Source organism: Ictidomys tridecemlineatus, chromosome 4 (genome assembly GCF_052094955.1).
Source record: "Ictidomys tridecemlineatus isolate mIctTri1 chromosome 4, mIctTri1.hap1, whole genome shotgun sequence".
Classification (NCBI taxonomy): Eukaryota; Metazoa; Chordata; class Mammalia; order Rodentia; family Sciuridae; genus Ictidomys; species Ictidomys tridecemlineatus.
Window position 1 is genome coordinate 11,764,374 of NC_135480.1, and position 19,211 is coordinate 11,783,584.

Sequence of the window (19,211 nt, forward strand, 5' to 3'; positions counted from 1 at the left end):
CTGGGCAGAATAAAAAGAGAACAAGCAAAACCAGACCAAAAAACATAGCTGGGTCCTCCAAAGAGATTCACCTAGGGACCCAGTGAGAACCTTGCTCTAGGAACTCCTCAGTCCGGTAAGGAAGAAGGGGGCCACCCAAGTGTCCTCCAGACTTCCCGGCCCACCACGATGAAGCTGTACTTCCCCCCAGCCCACATGCACACCATTCCAGCCCTGTTGGCCAGCTCCTGGGGGCTTTGCAAGGGGGCAAGCTCTCCTCCTGCCTCACACCCCTGGAGGGAAAGCACCTGGTACCAACCTGCTGTTTTTGTTTTGAAATTTTCCTCCCTTCCAAGAGCTTCTCACTGCCCCTAGAGGGAGAAGTCAAGAAAGCCGACAGGCACCACAGAAAGGGGGTTGGCAGCAGACATCAAAGCAATCCAGACTTTGGGTAAATACATTTTATTCAGAACAAGATAATAAAATAGCGTGCAGTTTTTTTAAAATCAACCAAGCGCTGATAAAAATATATATCACTGCAGCCGTGATTCCACATCAAACCTCGATATGAGAACTGGGCGCGACTCTTCACATCATGTGCCAGGCCTAGCAGAGGACACCTACTCCACCAGGGCCTCAAAGGAAGAAGTGACCCCTCACTACCAAGAGCGAGTGCGCTGGTGGAGAGGGGTCAGCAGCGGGCCCACCCTGTCTCTGCAGAGCATGGGGAAGGGCAGACACTGACCAGCAACTGCTCCTGGTGGCAGGAGCCGAGGGACAACAGTACAGAACTTCCTGCCACTGTGCAGACAAGGAAGTGGGTCCTCCTGCCTCCTCAGGGCTTCTGAAATCTCTACAGAGCATCTGACAGGGCCCCATGGGTGGACACAAGTCTGTGAAGAAGCAGCCATCTCTTGCTTGGCTGAGGAGGAATCAGGACTCTGAGGGACTGCTCTCTTCTGGACACAGGGCAGTCACAGCACACTCCTACCCGGAATGGCAGCGGGTGAGCAGAGGGCCCTGCTGGCTAGGATTAAGGCACTTGTAACAGACTTAGGGTCCATCATTTCCCCAGCCCCACAGGCCTCTGAGGACCCCGCTTCCCCTCCCTCTTCCCACTGCTGGGCAATGAGGACAGGAACGAGCCTCCAGGGACCGCGGTTTAGTGAGCACAGGGCTGGAGGAAGAGGGAAAGGAAGGGAGCTGGGTGCTTGGCCAAGGAGGAGCGGCGTAGGTCCAAAAGCCAGAGCTTTTTGGGGAAGCCAGGCAAAAGCAGAGGGGAGCAAGGTAAGTCACAGGGGACCAGCAGCAGCAGCAGTGTAGGTGGAGAGCAGATGCCAAGCCAGAGGGAGGCCTCCAACCCTCCATCGGCCTGAGACAGACTGGGAGCAGAGAGAGGATTCACAGCCAAGCCTGGATAGAGAGCCTCAGTGGACAGAGGACTGAGGGGATGGTCCTCCTCTCTCAGCTTGGCCAGGGCAGGGATAAAGATTCTGAAGGTTCAGACACGGCAGGAAAGGGCAGGGGCTGCGAAGAGGGCCTGCAACCCAGAAGCAGCTCAGCTCTTTGGTATGGGAAAGGTGGCTCCATGGGACATCTTTGTCACTCTTCTTCCACACTCCGGGGCCCCTTGGCTGTTCGCCTCTGTCGCCAACGCAGCTCTTCCACCTGGCGCTCCAGCCCTCGCACCTTGGCTTCCAGTTGGGCCCCCGACGCCCGGGTGCCAGTGAGCCGGCTCAGCAAGGCGTAGAGAGTCAGCAGGGCCAGGAGTAGCAGGGCCCGGGTGGAGGGGTCAGGCACCGATCTCACCAGGGCCACAAAGCCAGCCAGGAAGATCACAACCTTCAGGCCCCCCAGGATGCGCCCCAGCAAGGCCAGGAGCAAACCGAGGAGCAGAGACAGCAGCCAGTAGGTGACCAGGGCTCCTGCTCCCCACAGCAGAAAGGTCTGGACCTGGCCAGGGCTGAGCTTCAGGACCTGGGTAAGGCGGTCACCTGCAAGGAAGAGTCACAGAATCAGCCACCTGATGAAGTGGTAAGGGCAATAAGGGATAAGGACAGGGGGCCAGGCCTCTGAGGACCTCAGTTCCCCTCCCTCTTCCTCAAATGAATAATCTATTCATGAATGCCTTGGGGATAGGCGGTGAGTGACAGATTATTCATGCAAATAAATAATCTATTCTCTCTTTTCTGGGTTTGTTTTTTTCAGTACTGGGAGTTGAACCCAGGGCGTCACACATGTTAGGCAAGCACTCTATCACTAAGCTACATCCCTACTCCTTTTTATTTTTTTATTTTGAGACAGGGTATCACTAAGTTGCCCAGACTGGCCTTGAACTTGCACTCCTCCTGACTCAGCCTCCCCAGTTGCTGGGATCACAGGTATATGCTTTCATACCTGGCTCAGGAGTAATCCATTCTCACAGGCTCAAAGAGACATGGGTTTGAATCTCAGCTATTTCTTACTGGCTGTGGGACCCTAAGTAGACCACTTCCCTTTTTAAGCCTCAATTTCATTTATTCTGTTTTTTAAAATTTTTATTTATTTATTTATTTATTTATTTATTTATTCATTCATTCATTCTCTATCTATTTATCCATCCATCCATTTTTCAATACTGGAAAATGAATCCAGAAGCCCTCTACCACTGAAATACACCCTGGCCCCATTTTTATTTTATTTTGAAACAGAATCTCACTAAGAGACTGTTCAGGCTGGCCTTGAACTTGTGATCCTCCTGCCTCAGCCTCCCGAGTTGCTGGGATTATAGGCAACTGACACCACACCAAGGTCTCAGTTTTGTTTGTTTGGGACAATTCTGCCTGCCTCACTGGGCTGTTAACTATAAGTGGGAAGCAACATTTGAGCAGCTGCCTGATCCAGGTACACCTGGCATGTGGTGGTGGTGGTGGTCACTGGTCTGCTCTTATGCTGGGAAGTGTCAAGCAGCTGGGGAAATGTCTAGACTCTGAGGAGACAAACTCTCACCAGCAAGAAGGTCCCTGCCAAGCTCTAGCAGACTAACCAGTTCTCTGCCACTCACCGTCCATCCCCAAGGCATTCAGCAGCTGCGCAGCGATCCCAGACAGGGCAAAGAAGGCCACGGAGATGGCTGATGAGAAGGCCCACACCGTCTGTGTCAGAGTCTGTAGGAAGAGCACGAGTCGAGATGAGTCACAATGAATGAGGCTCCTCTCCTCCAAGCCTGCTCGCCAGGGCCCAGGCAAGGCCTGCAGGAGGGTTTCTGCCCCGTTTCTCAGCCAGTGGCAATGGGCCTGCGGAGGGGCCTTTCCACACCCACCTCCCAGTGAATGGGAATGGACAATGGACCATTCTTCCTTCCTGACCTGGAAACCAGGACCTCTGGAACCTAATTCAACTGATTTGCTGGATGCTTTGGAGGTAGGAGGAGGAGGACATGTGTGTGAATGGGTGGGGGAGCACTGAATCCCTCAGGTAGTTACTTTATAAAACTGGAGTTCTCCGAGCCTCCTAGGAGTCATGAAGGTATATGGAAAAACACTTGTAGGCTGGGCATGGTGGTGCACACCTATAACCCCAGCAACTTAGAAGACTGAGGCAGGAGGATCCTAAGTTCAAAGCCAGCCTCAGCCACTTAATGAGGTCCTAAGCAATCCAGTGAGATCTGCGAGTGAGGAATGGACTCAGATCTGGATATTTTGCCAGTCCGAGACTCTAGGCCACATTTAGACCAAAGTCAGACTCTAGTTAACCACATTTCCCAGCTTTTCTGGAAAAGAAAGGGCAGGAACCAGGAAAAGGTAGTGGGGCTAAAAGGCCCGAGTGTAGAAACCAATGAGGGAGCAAAAGGTCTGGTGCTTTGAGTGGAATTTGGGGCTCTGCCCCAGGGATCATGACACAGAGAGGATCTGGCACCAAGATGATGTGGCCATGAAGAATGTCTTTTCTCTTCAGAGCCATAACAGGGACTACCCTCCTTACCTCTGAAACCACATGCATCGTCTCTGGCCCCACCCAGGAATCCAGTGTCCCCCGCAGAGATCGGCCTATCTGGGTCAAGAGGTCAGCTGAGGGCTCCTTCTTCTGCTGACCTGGGGGTGCGAAGTCTCGGTGGGACTGGGAGGATGCCGAGTAGAGAAGGAGTAGGACCACTAGGACCAGCGACATGGCTTTAAACTGATATCTGCCCCAGAGGGGACTGCTGCCTGAACCTGCCATTGTCGGGCCTGCCAGGAGAGAGCACAGGGTGACATGAGGGTCAGACCTGGTAGACACACCCACTGTCCTAGCTCTGATCTGCCCCAACATCCTCCCCACCCCTGCAAGCACCCCAACTAAAGCCAGAGGGAGTTGTTCGTTGAGAAGGGAAGAACAGGGATTTGCAACTTAAGCTGGGCACAACTGACGAGTCATGGGTTCTCCTGTGCATTCTTTACCACCTGTACACGAACAAGTCGGCAAGCTTTCAATGCCCGACCCAAGGCTCTCTTTAAGGCTTATTCCAGTTCTAAAAACCCAAAGGCCTGTCTCTGGGTCTTAGGTGCTATAGGCATAAAAGAATTGTAAGACTTCAAGGCTTTGTCCCCCAAAGCTCATATCTACAAAAGCTGATACAAAAAAACAACTTTAAAACAGCAAATAGTAGGATTTGCCACCATATGACGACGTACAGAAAAGTGCTCAAGTATGGACTCAAACAAGAATAAGTCCACATGTGCCACTGGCTCTGCAGGTCCTTCATGTAAGGTGGCCATCATCCTCATGGCCCCTCTTAGTACAGAGAAGGTGGGACTAAGACTGAGAACAAAGCTAAGCCCTTGTCGAAGATCACTGGGCTGAGAAGCAGAAAGGCCAGAATTTGAACTCAGGTTTCTGCTTCCAAACTCCACATTCACTGGAAGCTATGGTGATTCCAACCAAGGCTGCTCAATGGAATCACCTGGGAATGTCACAAAGGACTGATGTCCCAAGCCCAGAGGATCTGATGTCATTGTCTGGGTATGTCATTGTCAGCATCTACACAGCTGAGAGCCACGCTGAGGATATGGGAAAACAACACGGTTCCTACCATATTCTCACTCAAAATCAATGTGGAAGAATTTTAAGATTACCCATGTGGGTGATTTTTACCCAAACACCAAGCAAGCAACCAATTCTGCAGTGGACACCAAGTGGATGGCCTCTAAATCAAGTCATTTCTGGCTGTCCATCTGGAGACAGTAGCATCACATCCCACAGGCCGAGGGCTCAGTCCCAAGACTGCCTCCTCACTCTGGAACACTGGCCCCTCCTTCGTGTGTTGTCCTCTGCCCATTCTAAAGAGAAGCTACACCTACAGGATTGAGATGTTGCCTGCTAAATAATCTTTCTTTAGATTTTCAGAACCCAGAACATCTGGTGATCCTCAGATTACATAGGATTATGTAACTCCCCTCCTTACTCTTTAATTCTGTGCATCAACTAACACAAAGAATGTAAACTGCTGTGGTGCTGAACTTGTGGAAAACTAATGAGACTGGCTACAGGAACTAGCCCTGGAGGCCGGGGTCCATGAGGACGCTTCAGCACAGGTGGGGGCACATCAGGGAGACACCACTCAGCACACAGCCTTTCTGCCTATTGCCCCACACCTCCTCCCTTTTCCATGAAAGCCTTCTCACATACCCGAGTTCCCCAAGATGGAACTGAGGACCACGGCCCCTGCATGTTCTCAGGGCTGGCCCTTCAACAAACCTGATTTCCTCCCACCAGCTCTTGTTTCCCAAGTAGTGGCTTTCTCGAGTGGTGAGCAGCCAGACCTGGTCCAGTAACAACTCCAGATACCAATCACAAGCCCCAGGTTGCTTTACCTGTGCTTCAGGTAAGTCAGGTTTCCCAAAACCCCCTCCTCAGGAGTAACTCCCCAGCATTCAGGTGATGCTTAGGTTTGCTGGTTTACCATAGGAATATTACAAAGGATACTGATGAACAGCAGATGAAAAGATGGACAGGGCCGGGTGTGGGAGAAGGAGCACGGCTCTTCCCTGTCCTCTCCAAGGGTGCACCACCCTCCAGCAGCCTCCATGTGTGACTAGCAGGAAGCTCTCCAAACCCTGTCCTTTATGGGCTTCCATAGAATTTTCATTACGTAGACATGATTGGCCGTGCCAATGATGTCATTGACCAATGACCATCAACTCAGTCCTTAGCATTCTTCCCCGCAAAGGTTGGGGGCTGTAAGTTCCAATTCTCAGAGTACATGGCTGATTCCCACAGCAATTAGACCCCTATCCTCTGGCTATCTAGGGAATTTGCCCCAAATTGTCTCATTAGCAGAATCTGAGATGTGTTCAAAAGGGTTTGTTATATAACAAAAAGCTGTCTTTCACTTTCATCTTCTGCAGATGGTGCAGGAAGCAAGGCCAAAAGGCCAACTATTTTAACAAAAGATGCTGTCATTGCTTATGTTACTTAGGAAATTATAAATGCTACAGGAACTCTGAGCTGGGAAATGTAGATGAGAACCAAAATTATATGTGTGTGTGTGTGTGTGTGTGTGTGTGTGTGTGTATGTGTAGGATAGATATAGGTATAAAATATCACAACCGCTGACACAGAATGATCTCAACTCCTTGCACCCCAAACAGGCTTAAAGAGCAACCTTTAAGGGGAGATATTATTAAGAAGCTCGAATTTAGCTGGTCTTGCCATGAGCCACTTGATCTCATTTAATCTCGCAACTGCCTATCAGTAGGCATTATTATTATCCCCCAGTGAAGATAAGTGGTCAAGCCAGGATGTGAATCCCAGTGCTTCTGACTCTGGACCCCTCACATGACCACTCTGATCTACTATCTCCAACTTGAATCTCAGAAGTGATTTAGAAAGACATGAGCTAAAATAAACTTGGCATCCACCAATTATCTCAGTGAAATTTCAACTAAGGACTCTGTGCTTTGTGCTCTGTCTGTAGGATATTGCATAGACAAATGAGGACTCAACAAGTGCTGACTTACTGAAACAGGTGAGGATCAGCCAAGGAAAATGTTTACAGGTCCAACCTCTATTTGCCACCGTGTTTGAGAAATGTCAAACAGCACAGTCAACCCCCTGGTTCTCCTCCAAGGTCACAAACGAACCTGTAGCTCCAGGGAGTTTCCATGATTCAGACCTGATGATCAGAGGCTTAGACAAGCTGGGAGGGCAGCAGCAGCCAGGTTTGGAAGTATTTGCAGTTACCAAGGGAGTTGGCCAAAAATCTGGAGCCATCAGATGAAGAGGGAAGAGAAAGGTGTCCTTCCCACTCTTGCTTAGTGGGAAGGAGAAGGCTCCAAAAAAACCTTCTAAAAATATTACATTCTGGGTAGCTTCTGGCTCAGAAACAGCTGCCCCAACTCCCTCCTGAGGCCTGCAGGGTTAAGCAGGGCTGCAAAACATGCAGTTCATAACAAAAGGCCTTGGGCTGGGAAAGCCTTCTTCTACACTTTTTTGGCACAAATCAAGAACCAGATGGTTCCTGCCAGCCAGTGGTCGGGATGAGGAAGGCATGGGCCAGTTCCTGACCTATCTGGGTCACAACCATGTTGGGGACTTAAAGAGCAACGTTGCTATCTTGGGTTGGATCCTATATCCAAGGACCTCCACCAAGAGGAGTCAGATGTCATCTCCTCCTCCCTAGAAGGTCAGGGTGATATGAGCACTTCCTCTCATAGCAGCCTGCTGTGGTTGTGTGCTGGCCTCAACTTCCAAGTGGCCGTCTGCCCCAGTCTGGGGGACCTTGAAATAAACTCTCCAAAATGAGGCCAGCGTTGCCCTGCTAGGCGACCTTCTGAAGTATACCAGGAGCCAAATCTAGCAGGATTCTGGAGTATACCATTTGGAGACAATGGGTACAGATGACTGGATGCTCCATTTCTTAAAACTGTTTTCTCTAACAGGATTCCTTCTCAATTCTTCCAGATTAAACCTACCCACTACATTATGCTTCCTCAATGTGGCCCAATCAAATACTTTTAATAAAGAAAGAAGCTTTGGGCTGGGGATGTGGCTCAAGCGGTAGCGCGCTCGCCTAGCGTGCGTGCGGCCTGGGTTCGATCCTCAGCACCGCATACAAACAAAGATGTTGTGTCCGCCGAAAACTAAAATAAATAAATAAATATTAAAATTCTCTCTCTCTGTGTCTCCCTCTCTCTCTCACTCTCTCTTTAAAAAAAAAAAAAGAAAAGAAAAGAAAGAAGGTTTGATAATCAAGAACTGGAGCAGTCCAGACTGCTCTGACAGGTGGAAGCTTGTCTTACTTCAGACAAACAAAGGCACTCGGCAATAGATAATATTTCACTCTCTCTCTCACACACACACGCATACACACATACACACACACACAAATTTTGTGCAATACTTTTAATTTATAAAGTGCTGTGACTTTACTACCTTATTTATCTTTTACAACAATCTTCTAAATCATTTTACTCAGATAAGTATGGCTTAGAGATGTCAAGTGACTATCCAAGATCACACAACAGAACGGGGACTTTATTCCAGAAATCAGAATGTCAGCCTTTCCCTTTCATTGTCCCATGCCTCCACACTTCTGTGTAAGACACCATCCCTGCCCACAAGGAACTTGAGGTTCTGCCAAGTATCAACAAACTCAAAGTGAGACGACGTACAGAATTCCTCGAGGAGATCACACACCAGGAGATGACCCACCTGTGCAGCTTACGTGGCCTTACTCCAGGAGTTATTGTGAGAAGACAGTTCAAGACAGGCACCTGCAATATGGCTCAGGCAGGGCCAGGAGAACCCAGCTGGGCTGAGGAAACTGCTTTACTTATCATGGCAGTGAGAGAGCACTACATGTTTAGCTGTGGCTTGCTACAGGGGTAGGGTGGGGCGGTTCACACAACCCCTGCCAACGCGCTCCTTCCTCTTCGTCCATTCCTTTCATGCTGTTAGTCACTGCAGGGCAGGAAGATGTACTGTACTGCCCTCTGACGGCAGCTACTGGCCCATCACTGATCATAGCTGCCCCTCTGGTGCAGCTGTTCTCACCTCTCATTGCCCATCAGAACTGCCTGGGAAGCCAGTTAAGTGAGGATGTCTGCCCCACCCAAAGCTACTCACCCAGACTCTCCCAAAGAAGAGCCCAGCCTTTTGCTTTTAAAGCTCCCCAGGGATTCCTGATGCACAACCAGATAGTTGCCACAAATGATCAGTAGCTGAGGGGAAAAAAAAAAACCTACTCCAGGCAAAGCCCCCAAAGTGTAACAGTGTTCAAAGGACCTGAGACTTCTATTCCAGGCTCAATTCTGCCACAAACAAGAAGCCACTACCTTTATGCCTGTTACTTAACCTATCAGGTTTCAGTCTCCTCAAATGTAAAGCAGGGTAAAACCAGGTTAAGAGTTGTTGCAAGGAGTTAAGACGTTTCTGCAAGCACTTTGTCAAAGCTATACAATGTTGCAGGGCACCAACTGCCAATATAACACCCACTATGTTGTAGCATCGCTTGCAGTATGTAGCCACCAGCCTCCAAGCACCTCCCAGTCAGGCTTGACATCTAACTTTTCTTGGAATCCCCAGTGCTTAGCACAGAACGATGACTAAGAAAGGCTTGTTAAGTGAATATCAGGGGCCAGCCAAGAAGTGGGGAGGGTAAGACATGAAGAGGTAGGGAGAGGGAGGCTATTTCAACAGTTGATCCAAATATAGTGGTCATCGGAAAAGCACAGCTGAGTTGAAAGAAAGATGCTAAAAGCAGCGAAGACAGCACCGAGGAGGAGAAGGAAGTCAGCGCCCAGGCAGGTTGGGGGCAGCCCCCGCTAAATCCCTGACAGCTGCCACCCAGCAACTGTTTGGAGGCAGGGCAACGACAAAGGGGCAGCTTCCCGGCCGCGCCGCGCCCTCCCCAGGGCCCAGCCTCAGGGAGACAGGGTGTCAGTAGCATGTGCTATTTCGAACAGCGCGTCCCCTTGCCAAGTGCTTCTCGGTGGCGTGGGGGCAAGGGATGTGACGTGGCCCAGGAGCTCGGGGCACCCTTAGGGGCCCGAACCAAGGCCGCGGGAGGCCGGGCCATGGAGTGAGGGTCGGGGTGTCGAGCTCAGCACTGGCTGCGCCGCCCAGTCCAGTAGCCGCACTGCTGCCACCGGACCTCAGAGCAGTGCTCGAACTCTCTGCTCCTGGGAAATGCACGCCTCCGAGGTTACTTAGTAACGACGCCCCCGGTTGCATAGCAACGAGGATCCGGGTCCCCAGTAAGCTTCGTCCGCCGCAGGACGTCCGACCCCTCCCCACTCGGACTGGCAGGCCTCGCGGTTCCGCCCGGATCCCGCCTGCACGGCCGCCGCTTCCCGGTCCTGCGTGCTACCCCTCAGCCCTGATCTCTCGGCTCGCACTCACCGGGCTCCGGCCACCGCTATCCTTCACGTGCGACTTTGCTAAAACGCGCCACCAAAACCGCGCCTCAACTCCCGGGCGGTGGTTTATCGTCTGCGCATGCGCAGGGCGGGAGGCGTCCGGAGACGAGGCCCACCGCGCTCGCTGCCGGAGCGGGCGCCTTGAGCGCATGCGCCCTACCTGCTGCGTTCTTATCCGCCCCCCCCCCCACCCGCCCGCCTAGCATTCCCACCTAGAGAAGAATGGGATCGGATGTGGGATGTGGGAACGGAAGTCTCAGGCAGGAAAGGGGAAAAAAGTGACTCTACGTGGGCTGCGGAGTGGGTTTTGGAAGTGGAGTGCAAGCTGATCCGCCTCGGCAGCTGCTCGGCCTTAACTTGGGCTACAAATGCCCCCTCCTGGGCCTTTGTGGGAAATGTAGTCCGAACGCGGGAGCCTGGTCTTTTGAGAAACTTTCCGCGCTGAAAAAGGCACAAAGGGAAGGTGTTAGAGGACAGGTTAGAGGCACAAAAGCTGGGGAGTCGCATCCGCTCTACCGAGAGAGCAGATCTACACCGCAGATGTGCAGAAGGCTCCCAAATGTTTGCTTAGAATTTTAGAGAAGAGAACCCAAGCCCTACACCCTATTTCTACCACAGAGGCAGCACTTGAGGGTCATGACCCAAAGATGGAGGCAGGTGACCCCTTGCTTGCTTTGAGATACTGGTCTGGTCAGGTCGCTTCGTTTCTCTGGGCCTCTGTTGCTTGTCTTTAAAGAACTTTAAGGTCTTAAAAACACCAAAGTAGGGATACAGTTTCAGTGAAGTTAACACAATGAGCATTTCCCAGATTGTCAGAATGTTTCCTAGAACCATCACCTGCTGATGTTAAAACCCGTTTCTCTAACTCTTCCTTCCTCCGAGCCCTTGAATCATCTCTCAATTCTGTTTTCTCCCCAGACTACACACTCAGTGGCTCCCAACCTGGCACCAGTCATTTCTTTCCTTCAGATGTTTCGCAAACTCATCCATCTTCGTCTGAGCTCTGATTACTTCTTGCCTCTCAGCTAAGAATCTTTCTTCCCCAAACGCTCTGCTAGAATTCTGAACCTCACCCTTCAACTTCCCAACAGTCTAGACTTCATAGTTGCTTGTGAGATGGGTTTTGATTCCAATTTCTGGTTGCATCCGAGTGGTAGAAAATATATTCAGCATTTCAGGGTTCTCTCCGCCCTTGATCTTGAGGTTGTACACACCTTTTGGGCTGCTAAGTCTTTTTATTTATTTATTTATTTATTTTTGATACTTTGGGTGCTTTACCACTGAGCCTTTAACAGATAGAGGGAAGTTCATCTAATCCTCAGTTTCTGTATTTTATTTTATATTTTCAATGTCTGTATTTTAGTTGGCAACGTTTTTTGAAATATTTTTTTAGTTGTAGATGGACCCAATACGTTTTTTTTATTTATTTTTAAGTGTTGCTGAGGATCAAACCCAGTGCTTCACACATGCTAGGCAAGTGCTGTACTACTGAGCTACAACCCCAGCCCAAGTTGGCAACTTTTGAGAAACTCACTATCCTGTCTAATCCTTTGTCACTCATCCATATAGGTGCCCACTGAATCTTCTTGGGCAATAGAGCCTCTTCTGGGTTTTTGGCCAGTGTGTCCCCATATTTCTGAAGCAGCAACCACAGCCTTGGCCTGGAGGAGGAAAGCATAGAGCTCCTTTCTCAGGAACCCGCTAATACCTATGCACATGTATCTCTCCTCTCAAAGCTCCTTGTGGACTCCACAGTCAGCTACCCGTGTTGGGACTCAGAAAAATGCCATCTCAGGCTGGGGATGTAGCTTAGTTATAGAATGCTTGCCTAGCATGAAAGAGATCCTAGATTCAATTCCTACCAAAGAGGGGGGGGGGCAGGAAATAGAAAGTCCAAAGATCCATTTTCAGAATATAGAATTTGTAAGCAAAAATAACCAAAAGGAACAGGTGCACGCCTGTAATCCCAGCGGCTCAGGAGGCTGAGATAGGAGGATCGTGAGTTCAAAGCCAGCCTCAGCAAAAAACGGGGCACTAAACAACTCAATGAGACCCTGTCTCTAAATAAAATACAAAAAATAGGGCTGGGGATGTGGCTCAGTGGTCAAGTGCCCCTGAGTTCAATCCCTGGTACTAAAATAAATAAATAAATAAAAATAACGAAGAAAGGAGCAGACCTCAAAAGATCATCAAGCTGTCTTTATTAAGCAGTGGAGAATGGCACATTTTCAGGGGAGAAAATGGCAACTGGTTGCAAGAGGGGTCTGTTTTCTATAGGTTTGAATAAGAGATAATCATAGCAGATTGTTTAGTGTGACTTAATCATTAGAGACTTGGGCAGTCAGGGAGCTAGTTGTATAGGTTCAAAGTCTAAATCAGGAAAAGAGTTGCAAAAGTTCGAAACCCATTGTTACTGGGTTGGAAGTCCAGAGCCAAGAGCCCATTGTTTGCCTTCTTTCTCCCTAGGGTTTGTTATTCCATATCCTTCAGAATGTAGCTATAATCGGGGTGTAAGATCCAATCATGGCCATTTAAAGTACAGCCCTTTCCTTTGCCCTCCCCAGTTTTAAAATTAGCCAATTGCATAGATTGTAACCCCAAGCTCCTCCTATCAGAGCAAGGGGTAGTGCTGAGTGAGGGATCAAAACAGGTGAACGGCCCACCTAAGTATGTTTGCTTGCCAGACTTTGTTTGGTAGCACACTCTTCTAAAGAGGTAAAGTTTGCCTTGCCAAGTAACTTTTGAGCCCATGCCTGATTTCTTGCAGCACTCTGATATTTCTAACAAAAGGAAAGAAAAACACCCCCAAGAATGGACTTTGGCAAGCTGAGTGCTCTAAATTAAAAATGATTACAAGAGCTCAAGGCAGCCTCAGAGCCCAGGTCTCACTGACCTTCTCCAGGCCCTCCCGTCTCTCGCCCCTTCTTCCTGCCGCCACCACCAAAAGCAGGAAGGGGCTTTCTCTGAAGTTCCCTTTTCTGTCTAAAGATAGACCCTCCAAAAGGAACTAAGTTGTCATGAGTCCCCTGCTGGGCATCACATCAACCATGGAAGATCAACTCATAGGGAAGGAGGCAGACTTTGTTTTAGACTATTACTTGTTCTTCTGAGGACTGCCCTGAGACAGCCAAAACAACACTCTACCATGCGATTCCTCCCCAGCCCTCTCACCTCTCATGACCACCTTCCCCCTCAGCCCTAAGCCCCTATCCTTTTAGCTCAGGATGCTATAAAAGCTTCAGCCATCTGGCCCTTTTGGAGTCAGAGTCTTGTATTTTGTGGGACTCCAGTGCATATGTATCTAATTAAAAACGATTTTCTTCTACAATTTTGTCTACTATCAGTTTATTTTGTAATTCAGTTATCAGACTTCAGAGGAATAGAGAAAGTTTTTTTTTCCCCCTCTCTTTTCTATACCCAAATCCTTTCTATTTGCAGACTGACTGGCCTTTGAAACTGAAAGGCCTTGAAAGGGGCTCCCTTTACCCTATTCACTGTCACAGCCATAAGTTTCCCAGACTAGGGACACCTCTGGTTTTGCTCAAGTACAGGGTCTGCCTGGCACACAGTGCCAATAATTAATTACTGAGTATCTTAATCTATTTTATCTTCCTTCTTCCTTCCATCCATCTTTCCTTCCTTCCTTTCCTCCCATGTCTGGGACAATTGATTGAACCTAGGGCTTTGCAAATGCTACTCAAGTACTCTTCCATTAAGTTAAATTCCCAGCCCTTTTTGTTTTATTCTGAGACAGAGTATCACTAAATTGCCCAGCCTGGCCTTGAACTTGCAATCCTCCCCCCTCAGCCTCCACAGAGGCTGTGATAACAGGTATGGGCTATCATGCCCAATTTCTTCCTTTGTCTTCTATTGCTGAATACAGGGTAATTTATAGAGAAGATGTTTACTTAGCTCACAGTTCTGGAGATTGGGAAGTCCAAGAACATGGCTTTGGTGTCTGGCGAGGGCAACCTCATAACATAGCAGAAGGCATCATATGACAAGAGAGAACAAATGTGCCAGAGAAAGGGAGATTTTATAACAAAATCATTCCCTCCATAACCCATTAACCCACTAACCCACTGATCCTGAGGACAGTGTTCTCATGACCCTATCACCTCCCAGTGGTCCCACTGTTGCACTGAGGACCAAGTTTGCAACACACTGAGGAAATTTCTAGAAATGTGTTTATCATCCCCTAGCTCAAATGCTATTCTGTTGCCAGGTCATTCAAGTGTAACCACCTCAGGTTCAAGGTCCCGTCTGAACAGATTCATTTTATTTTCCACCACACATCAAATACTTGAGCTGTCTGGCCTGTCAGGCAGCCTGTCACTTAACCCACAAGAGTTTGAAGTTCCGGCTCTGTGCCAGGTTCTGTGTGATACTACTGGACTCTGAGAGCGAGAGTAACCAGAACAACTATGGTTTCTGAATCATGAAATTCACAAGCTAGCAGAGAACCCAGATACCAAACAGTTATTTGTAAGTAAATAATTAAACAACAACAGCTATTCATAGTGGCTTGGAGAAGAATGACAGGGTGCTGTGGAGATTGAACCTCAGTCAAGAAGCGTCTGAGACGAAAACCTCAGCCCATTCAAGATAGGGACTGCAGGAGAAGTGATACCTAAGGCGGGACTGAAGTTAATGTTAGAGGGGTTGGCCGGGGAGGGTGATGTAGGTGTACCTGCGAGAGCAGGCCTGCTCCAGGAATTGAAAAGCCAGAGTGAGCCGGGCATGGTGGCAAATGCTTGTAATCTCAGCAGCTTGGAATCCTGAGGCAGGAGGCTTGCAAGTTCAAGGCCAGCTTAGGCAATTTAGAGGGACCCTGTCTTGAAATAAAAGGAGAAATAAATATGGCTGGGAATGTAGCTCAGGAGTAGAGCCCCTCTGGGTTCAGTCCCAATACTGGGGCTGAAGGGCTGGCATGAGCCTGGTAGTACAAGACCTTGGGCAAATTTCCTCTGTCAGAAGCACTTCCCCTTATTTGTGGTCTCAGGACTGACTCTTTCCCCTCATTTAGATATCATCAAAATGTCACTTCCTCAGAGACAGACCCCCTGAATATGATGCCTACAGTAGCCATCCCTCTAACCCTCTGTACCTCCTACCCACCCTACTCTGATTTCTCTTATATTCATAGCACTTACCACCTTCTGGAATTTTTTTGGAGGGGTGGTACTGGGAATTGAACCCAGGGGCTTAACCACCACATTCCCAGCCCTTTTTATCTTTTATTTTGAGATAGGGTCTGGCTAAGTTACCTAACGCCTTGCTAAGTTGCTGAGGCTGGCCCAGAACTTGTGATCCTCCTGTCTCAGCCTCCTGAGTTGCTGGGGTTACAGGTGTGCACCACCACACCCAGCTCATCCATCTTTTGTATCTCTAGTTATCAGGACAGAGACTGGTATACGGGAAGCACCCAATCAATATTGAATGAATGCATGACAAGCCTGGGGAAGAGTGTGAATAGATTTTTCATTGAAAGCAGATCACTGACTCTTCCATGGAGAGTGGACCAGAGCCAGGCCAGGCTGGAAATAGGATCCATTAGGATGCTATTTTATTGGTGCGGGGGAGAGATGCACTTTTGTGCATATTAACTCTTCATAATCGTTCTACAAATCAAATGACAAAACCACAACAATTCAGTTTAAAGGTGTTAGTTGACTTTTGCTCTTCTAGAATCAGGTGACACTTCATTCCATAAAACAGAATAAGTGCTCTGTTGGGCTGAGCACAGGAGGCAAGTTTTATAGATAGAAAAGGACTGAAGAAAGAAAAAGGAAACCAAAATGTGGATGGTCATCTGCTTTTCTTTCAGGCTGGGACAGAGATACAGAACAATAATGATAACTGATTGGTTAACATCAGATTGCTTCAGGTCACTTTTTGTAAGGATTAAAGCAGATAGAACTCTATTATCCTGTAGGATGAAACTGTTCTGTTTAGGAAACTTAGCTATTTTCTCTTTGAATGTTTTGGAAGATCAGATAATAATTTAGCTTTGGTTTAGTGACACGGAATCTCAGCATGAGTGACTCCATTTTGAATTTTATTCTGGTGTGCTGGGACATAGGAGTTAATCCAACGAGATGGCCTCCTGTAATTTAATTTTATTTAACATACCCTTGTGTCAATTCCCCTATTTTGCAGGTGAGAAAAGCAAGGCATAGAGAAGTTCATACAGCTAATTATCTGTGTGGAGCCGGCGTTTGGCACACTTCCTGACTTCATTGTCCATGGTCTTGGCCCCTATGCCACACTGCCCTTCATACCTGGAACATCTGTTCTTCTCTTCCAGTCTTTGCTTATGCTATTCCTCCTCCTAGAATTCTCTTTATTATCCTTCTTTTTTATCTGAATATAACCCACCTGTTGAATTTCGGCCCATTCACATATCTTCAGTGAAGAACACTTCACTGACCACACCTCTCCATCCTGCTGTTTTGTTTGGATATCTTATAGGCCACAACAATGCTCTCCATGTGATCCTGAGAATGAATAAAAAACATGAATGAATGAAAAAAAAATATGTGTGTGTGTGTGTGTGTGTGTGTGTGTGTGTGTGTGTGTGAGAGAGAGAGAGAGAGAGAGAGAGAGAGAGAGAGAGAGAGAGAGAGAGAGAGAGAGTTGTTAGGTGCAGGACAGGCTGAGTAAGCTGTCTGCAGGGCATGACAAACAAAGTTAGCTGCAGGATGACCTGGCCACTCAAACCCTCTGTCTGGTCCTTTATCACCTGTTTGCTTCAAGCCCAAACGCCCAAGTCCCCGCTCAAGGCTGAACACTCAACCTGACACTCAAAGCCGAACACTTAACCCCCTTGTGTGTCAATAAGGCAGCTTGCAGACCCAGAGACCCCATTAGATTTGGGCTATAAAAACTCCCTCCTGGCAGGCCCCCTTCTCTCTTGCTCTCTCTTGCTCTCTCTCTCTCTCTCTCTCTCTCTCTCTCTCTCTCTCTCTCTCTCTTTCTCCTTCTCTTTCTTTCTTTTCTCCTCTGTTGCACTGCTGCAATAAAGATCTCTTGGTCGCTCCGAGTGTTGTGGTCACTTTCCTTTCATTAGTGCCGAAATCCGGGAAGAGGGTTAAAACCCACTTTTGGGTCCCTCTTCCTTCGGAAGTGCCACTCACCGACGGCCTGAACTCCATCCACCACTGGCCTTCGATTGGTGAGGTTCCCCTTCCTGGAGCCCTAAACCCAAAGGTGGTGTCAGGAGGATTGACCGTTGATTGTCCGGCAAACCTCTTTGCCCACCTGCGGGGAGGAAAGCACCCACCACAGCCTTCAAGGCCACGGTGGCCCTCAGGGACTCCTTCCTCGGGCAGATTAGACTCCTGGGTTCAAAATTATTCCCTTCCCTTCTCAGCTGGTAGTTTCCTAGCATAGGCTTTGTAGGTCTCCCTCATAGGACTGTGGAACCTCCTGGAACACTAGACAGAGAACTGAACATCACCCCACCCAGACCTTCACAGTCTCGGTGGCTCTCATAAAGTCCTAGTCCTCACACCTTCAAGACTCTGCCGCTAGAAAGATGCTTACCCTCCCCTTCCTCTCTCTTCCCCTGTCTCTCTCTTTCCCCTCTTTACGGCCCTGGGAGTCTCGGCCTCTCCAGGAGGGGTCCCGAAAAGCCTTGGCCAAGGTCTCCCACGGCTCCGGCTCCATCCAGGACGAGAGCTTTGACTGTCAGGATTCGGTGACAACCAATCTCTGCAGCTCAAACCTGCCACTTGGGCACTCCTGATTTTTGGCTCTGGCGGGGATGCCCCTTTTGCCAATAAATCAGTTTCCTCCTTCTCTCTTATACTATCTTTGCATCCTCTTCCCTCCTCCTTATACTACGTTTGGGACATGGGTAATGTGTCCTCTCTGCTGGTTGACTCTCCCCTACAATGCCTCTTGGATAACCTCAAAACCCTCTCCTTGACACCAGACATCAAACCCCCAAAATTGATCAATTATAGCACCCAGGCCTGGCCCACTTATCCCTTAGACAACCAAAGCAGATGGCCCCCTTTTGGGTCCCTGGATCCCTCCATTCTAAGGGATCTCTACAATTATTGTGAGCATTTGAAAAAATGGGTAGAGTTCGCTTATGTCCAGTTCCAATCCTGCTCTCTGCACCTCTTGCAAACCTCTACAAATTCTTCTAGCTTGCAAACCAACTCCCCCAACCACCGATACCCAACTTTCTTCTCCTCCAGACTCATCCACTACTTTTGACCCTGCTGATGAACCTCCATCCTATCGCCCGGTTCCAACAGATCCTCACCCTCAGCCTTCTGCCCCAGACTCCGTCCTCACCCCCACCTCAGCAACCTGATTTCTCCCTTCCAATTATTAGATCAAAAACCTACACCACCACCCTTCCTCAGACTGTTGCCCCTTTGCATGAGGCAGCAGGTACTGAAGGTACCCCTCTACCCACTCACTCCTCTCTTCTCCTGTCAGTGCCCACACCCGGTCCCATATTCATTCCCGTCTTCCCCTCTGCTCTACCTGTTCTGCTCCTCAAGTTTTCCTTGCTAGGGAAAATTCCAAACCCCTTTCCCATTATTGTTTCACATCTCCTTCCTCATTCTCAGATCCACCAGAGCTGCTCTCAGCCCCACCTTCCCGTCTTCCCCCTCCCTACCCAGGCCCACAGAAAAATCTTAACTAACCTTCTCCAGAATCTTCACCATGGCTGATTTTAGGACTTTCAGCAAAAGAATCTCTACAAAAGAGTTCAGTGTAGATAAACTTCCTCTTTTCATGTTGCCCGTTTTTACGTGGCCACTGTCTGGGAAAAATCAGCACTCCAGGTGCTGGACAGTTTTTCACAAAAATATGTAAACAAGGCCTCTGGCCTTG

At 48.8% G+C, this 19,211-nt stretch overlaps 1 protein-coding gene across 4 annotated transcripts; it reads right to left on the reverse strand.

Annotated features, from left to right (window-relative positions):
- Nucleotides 1-425: 425 nt before the first annotated feature.
- Tmem109 (transmembrane protein 109) lies at nt 426-19,172 on the reverse strand. Of its 4 annotated transcripts, none has more exons than XM_078045945.1 (5): nt 19,022-19,172; nt 16,734-16,852; nt 3,943-4,187; nt 3,023-3,125; nt 426-1,973 (listed from the first exon to the last, which is right to left on the reverse strand). In XM_078045945.1, exons 2-5 carry the CDS (start codon nt 16,750-16,752, stop codon nt 1,582-1,584), a joined length of 759 nt encoding a protein of 252 aa, XP_077902071.1. In that variant the 5' UTR covers nt 16,753-16,852; nt 19,022-19,172; the 3' UTR covers nt 426-1,581. The 4 variants fall into 4 exon arrangements, with proteins under 4 accessions (XP_077902071.1, XP_077902070.1, XP_077902069.1 ...); XM_078045944.1 differs by lacking the exon at nt 19,022-19,172 and adding an exon at nt 15,046-15,186; XM_078045943.1 differs by lacking the exon at nt 19,022-19,172 and adding an exon at nt 15,046-15,190.
- Between the last annotated feature and the right edge of the window lie 39 nt (nt 19,173-19,211).

What these genes read in the sequence shown, in the direction of transcription:
- Tmem109 (XM_078045944.1), bottom strand. Translation starts at nt 15,097, where the DNA reads ATGCCCGGCTCACTCTGGCTTTTCAATTCCTGGAGCAGGCCTGCTCTC. An exon ending in GAGCAGGCCTGCTCTCGCAG is followed by an intron (nt 4,188 to 15,045) that starts GTACACCTACAT and finishes CTCTCCTGGCAG; the next exon opens with GCCCGACAATGGCAGGTTCA. An exon ending in GAATGCCTTGGGGATGGACG is followed by an intron (nt 1,974 to 3,022) that starts GTGAGTGGCAGA and finishes TCTTCCTTGCAG; the next exon opens with GTGACCGCCTTACCCAGGTC.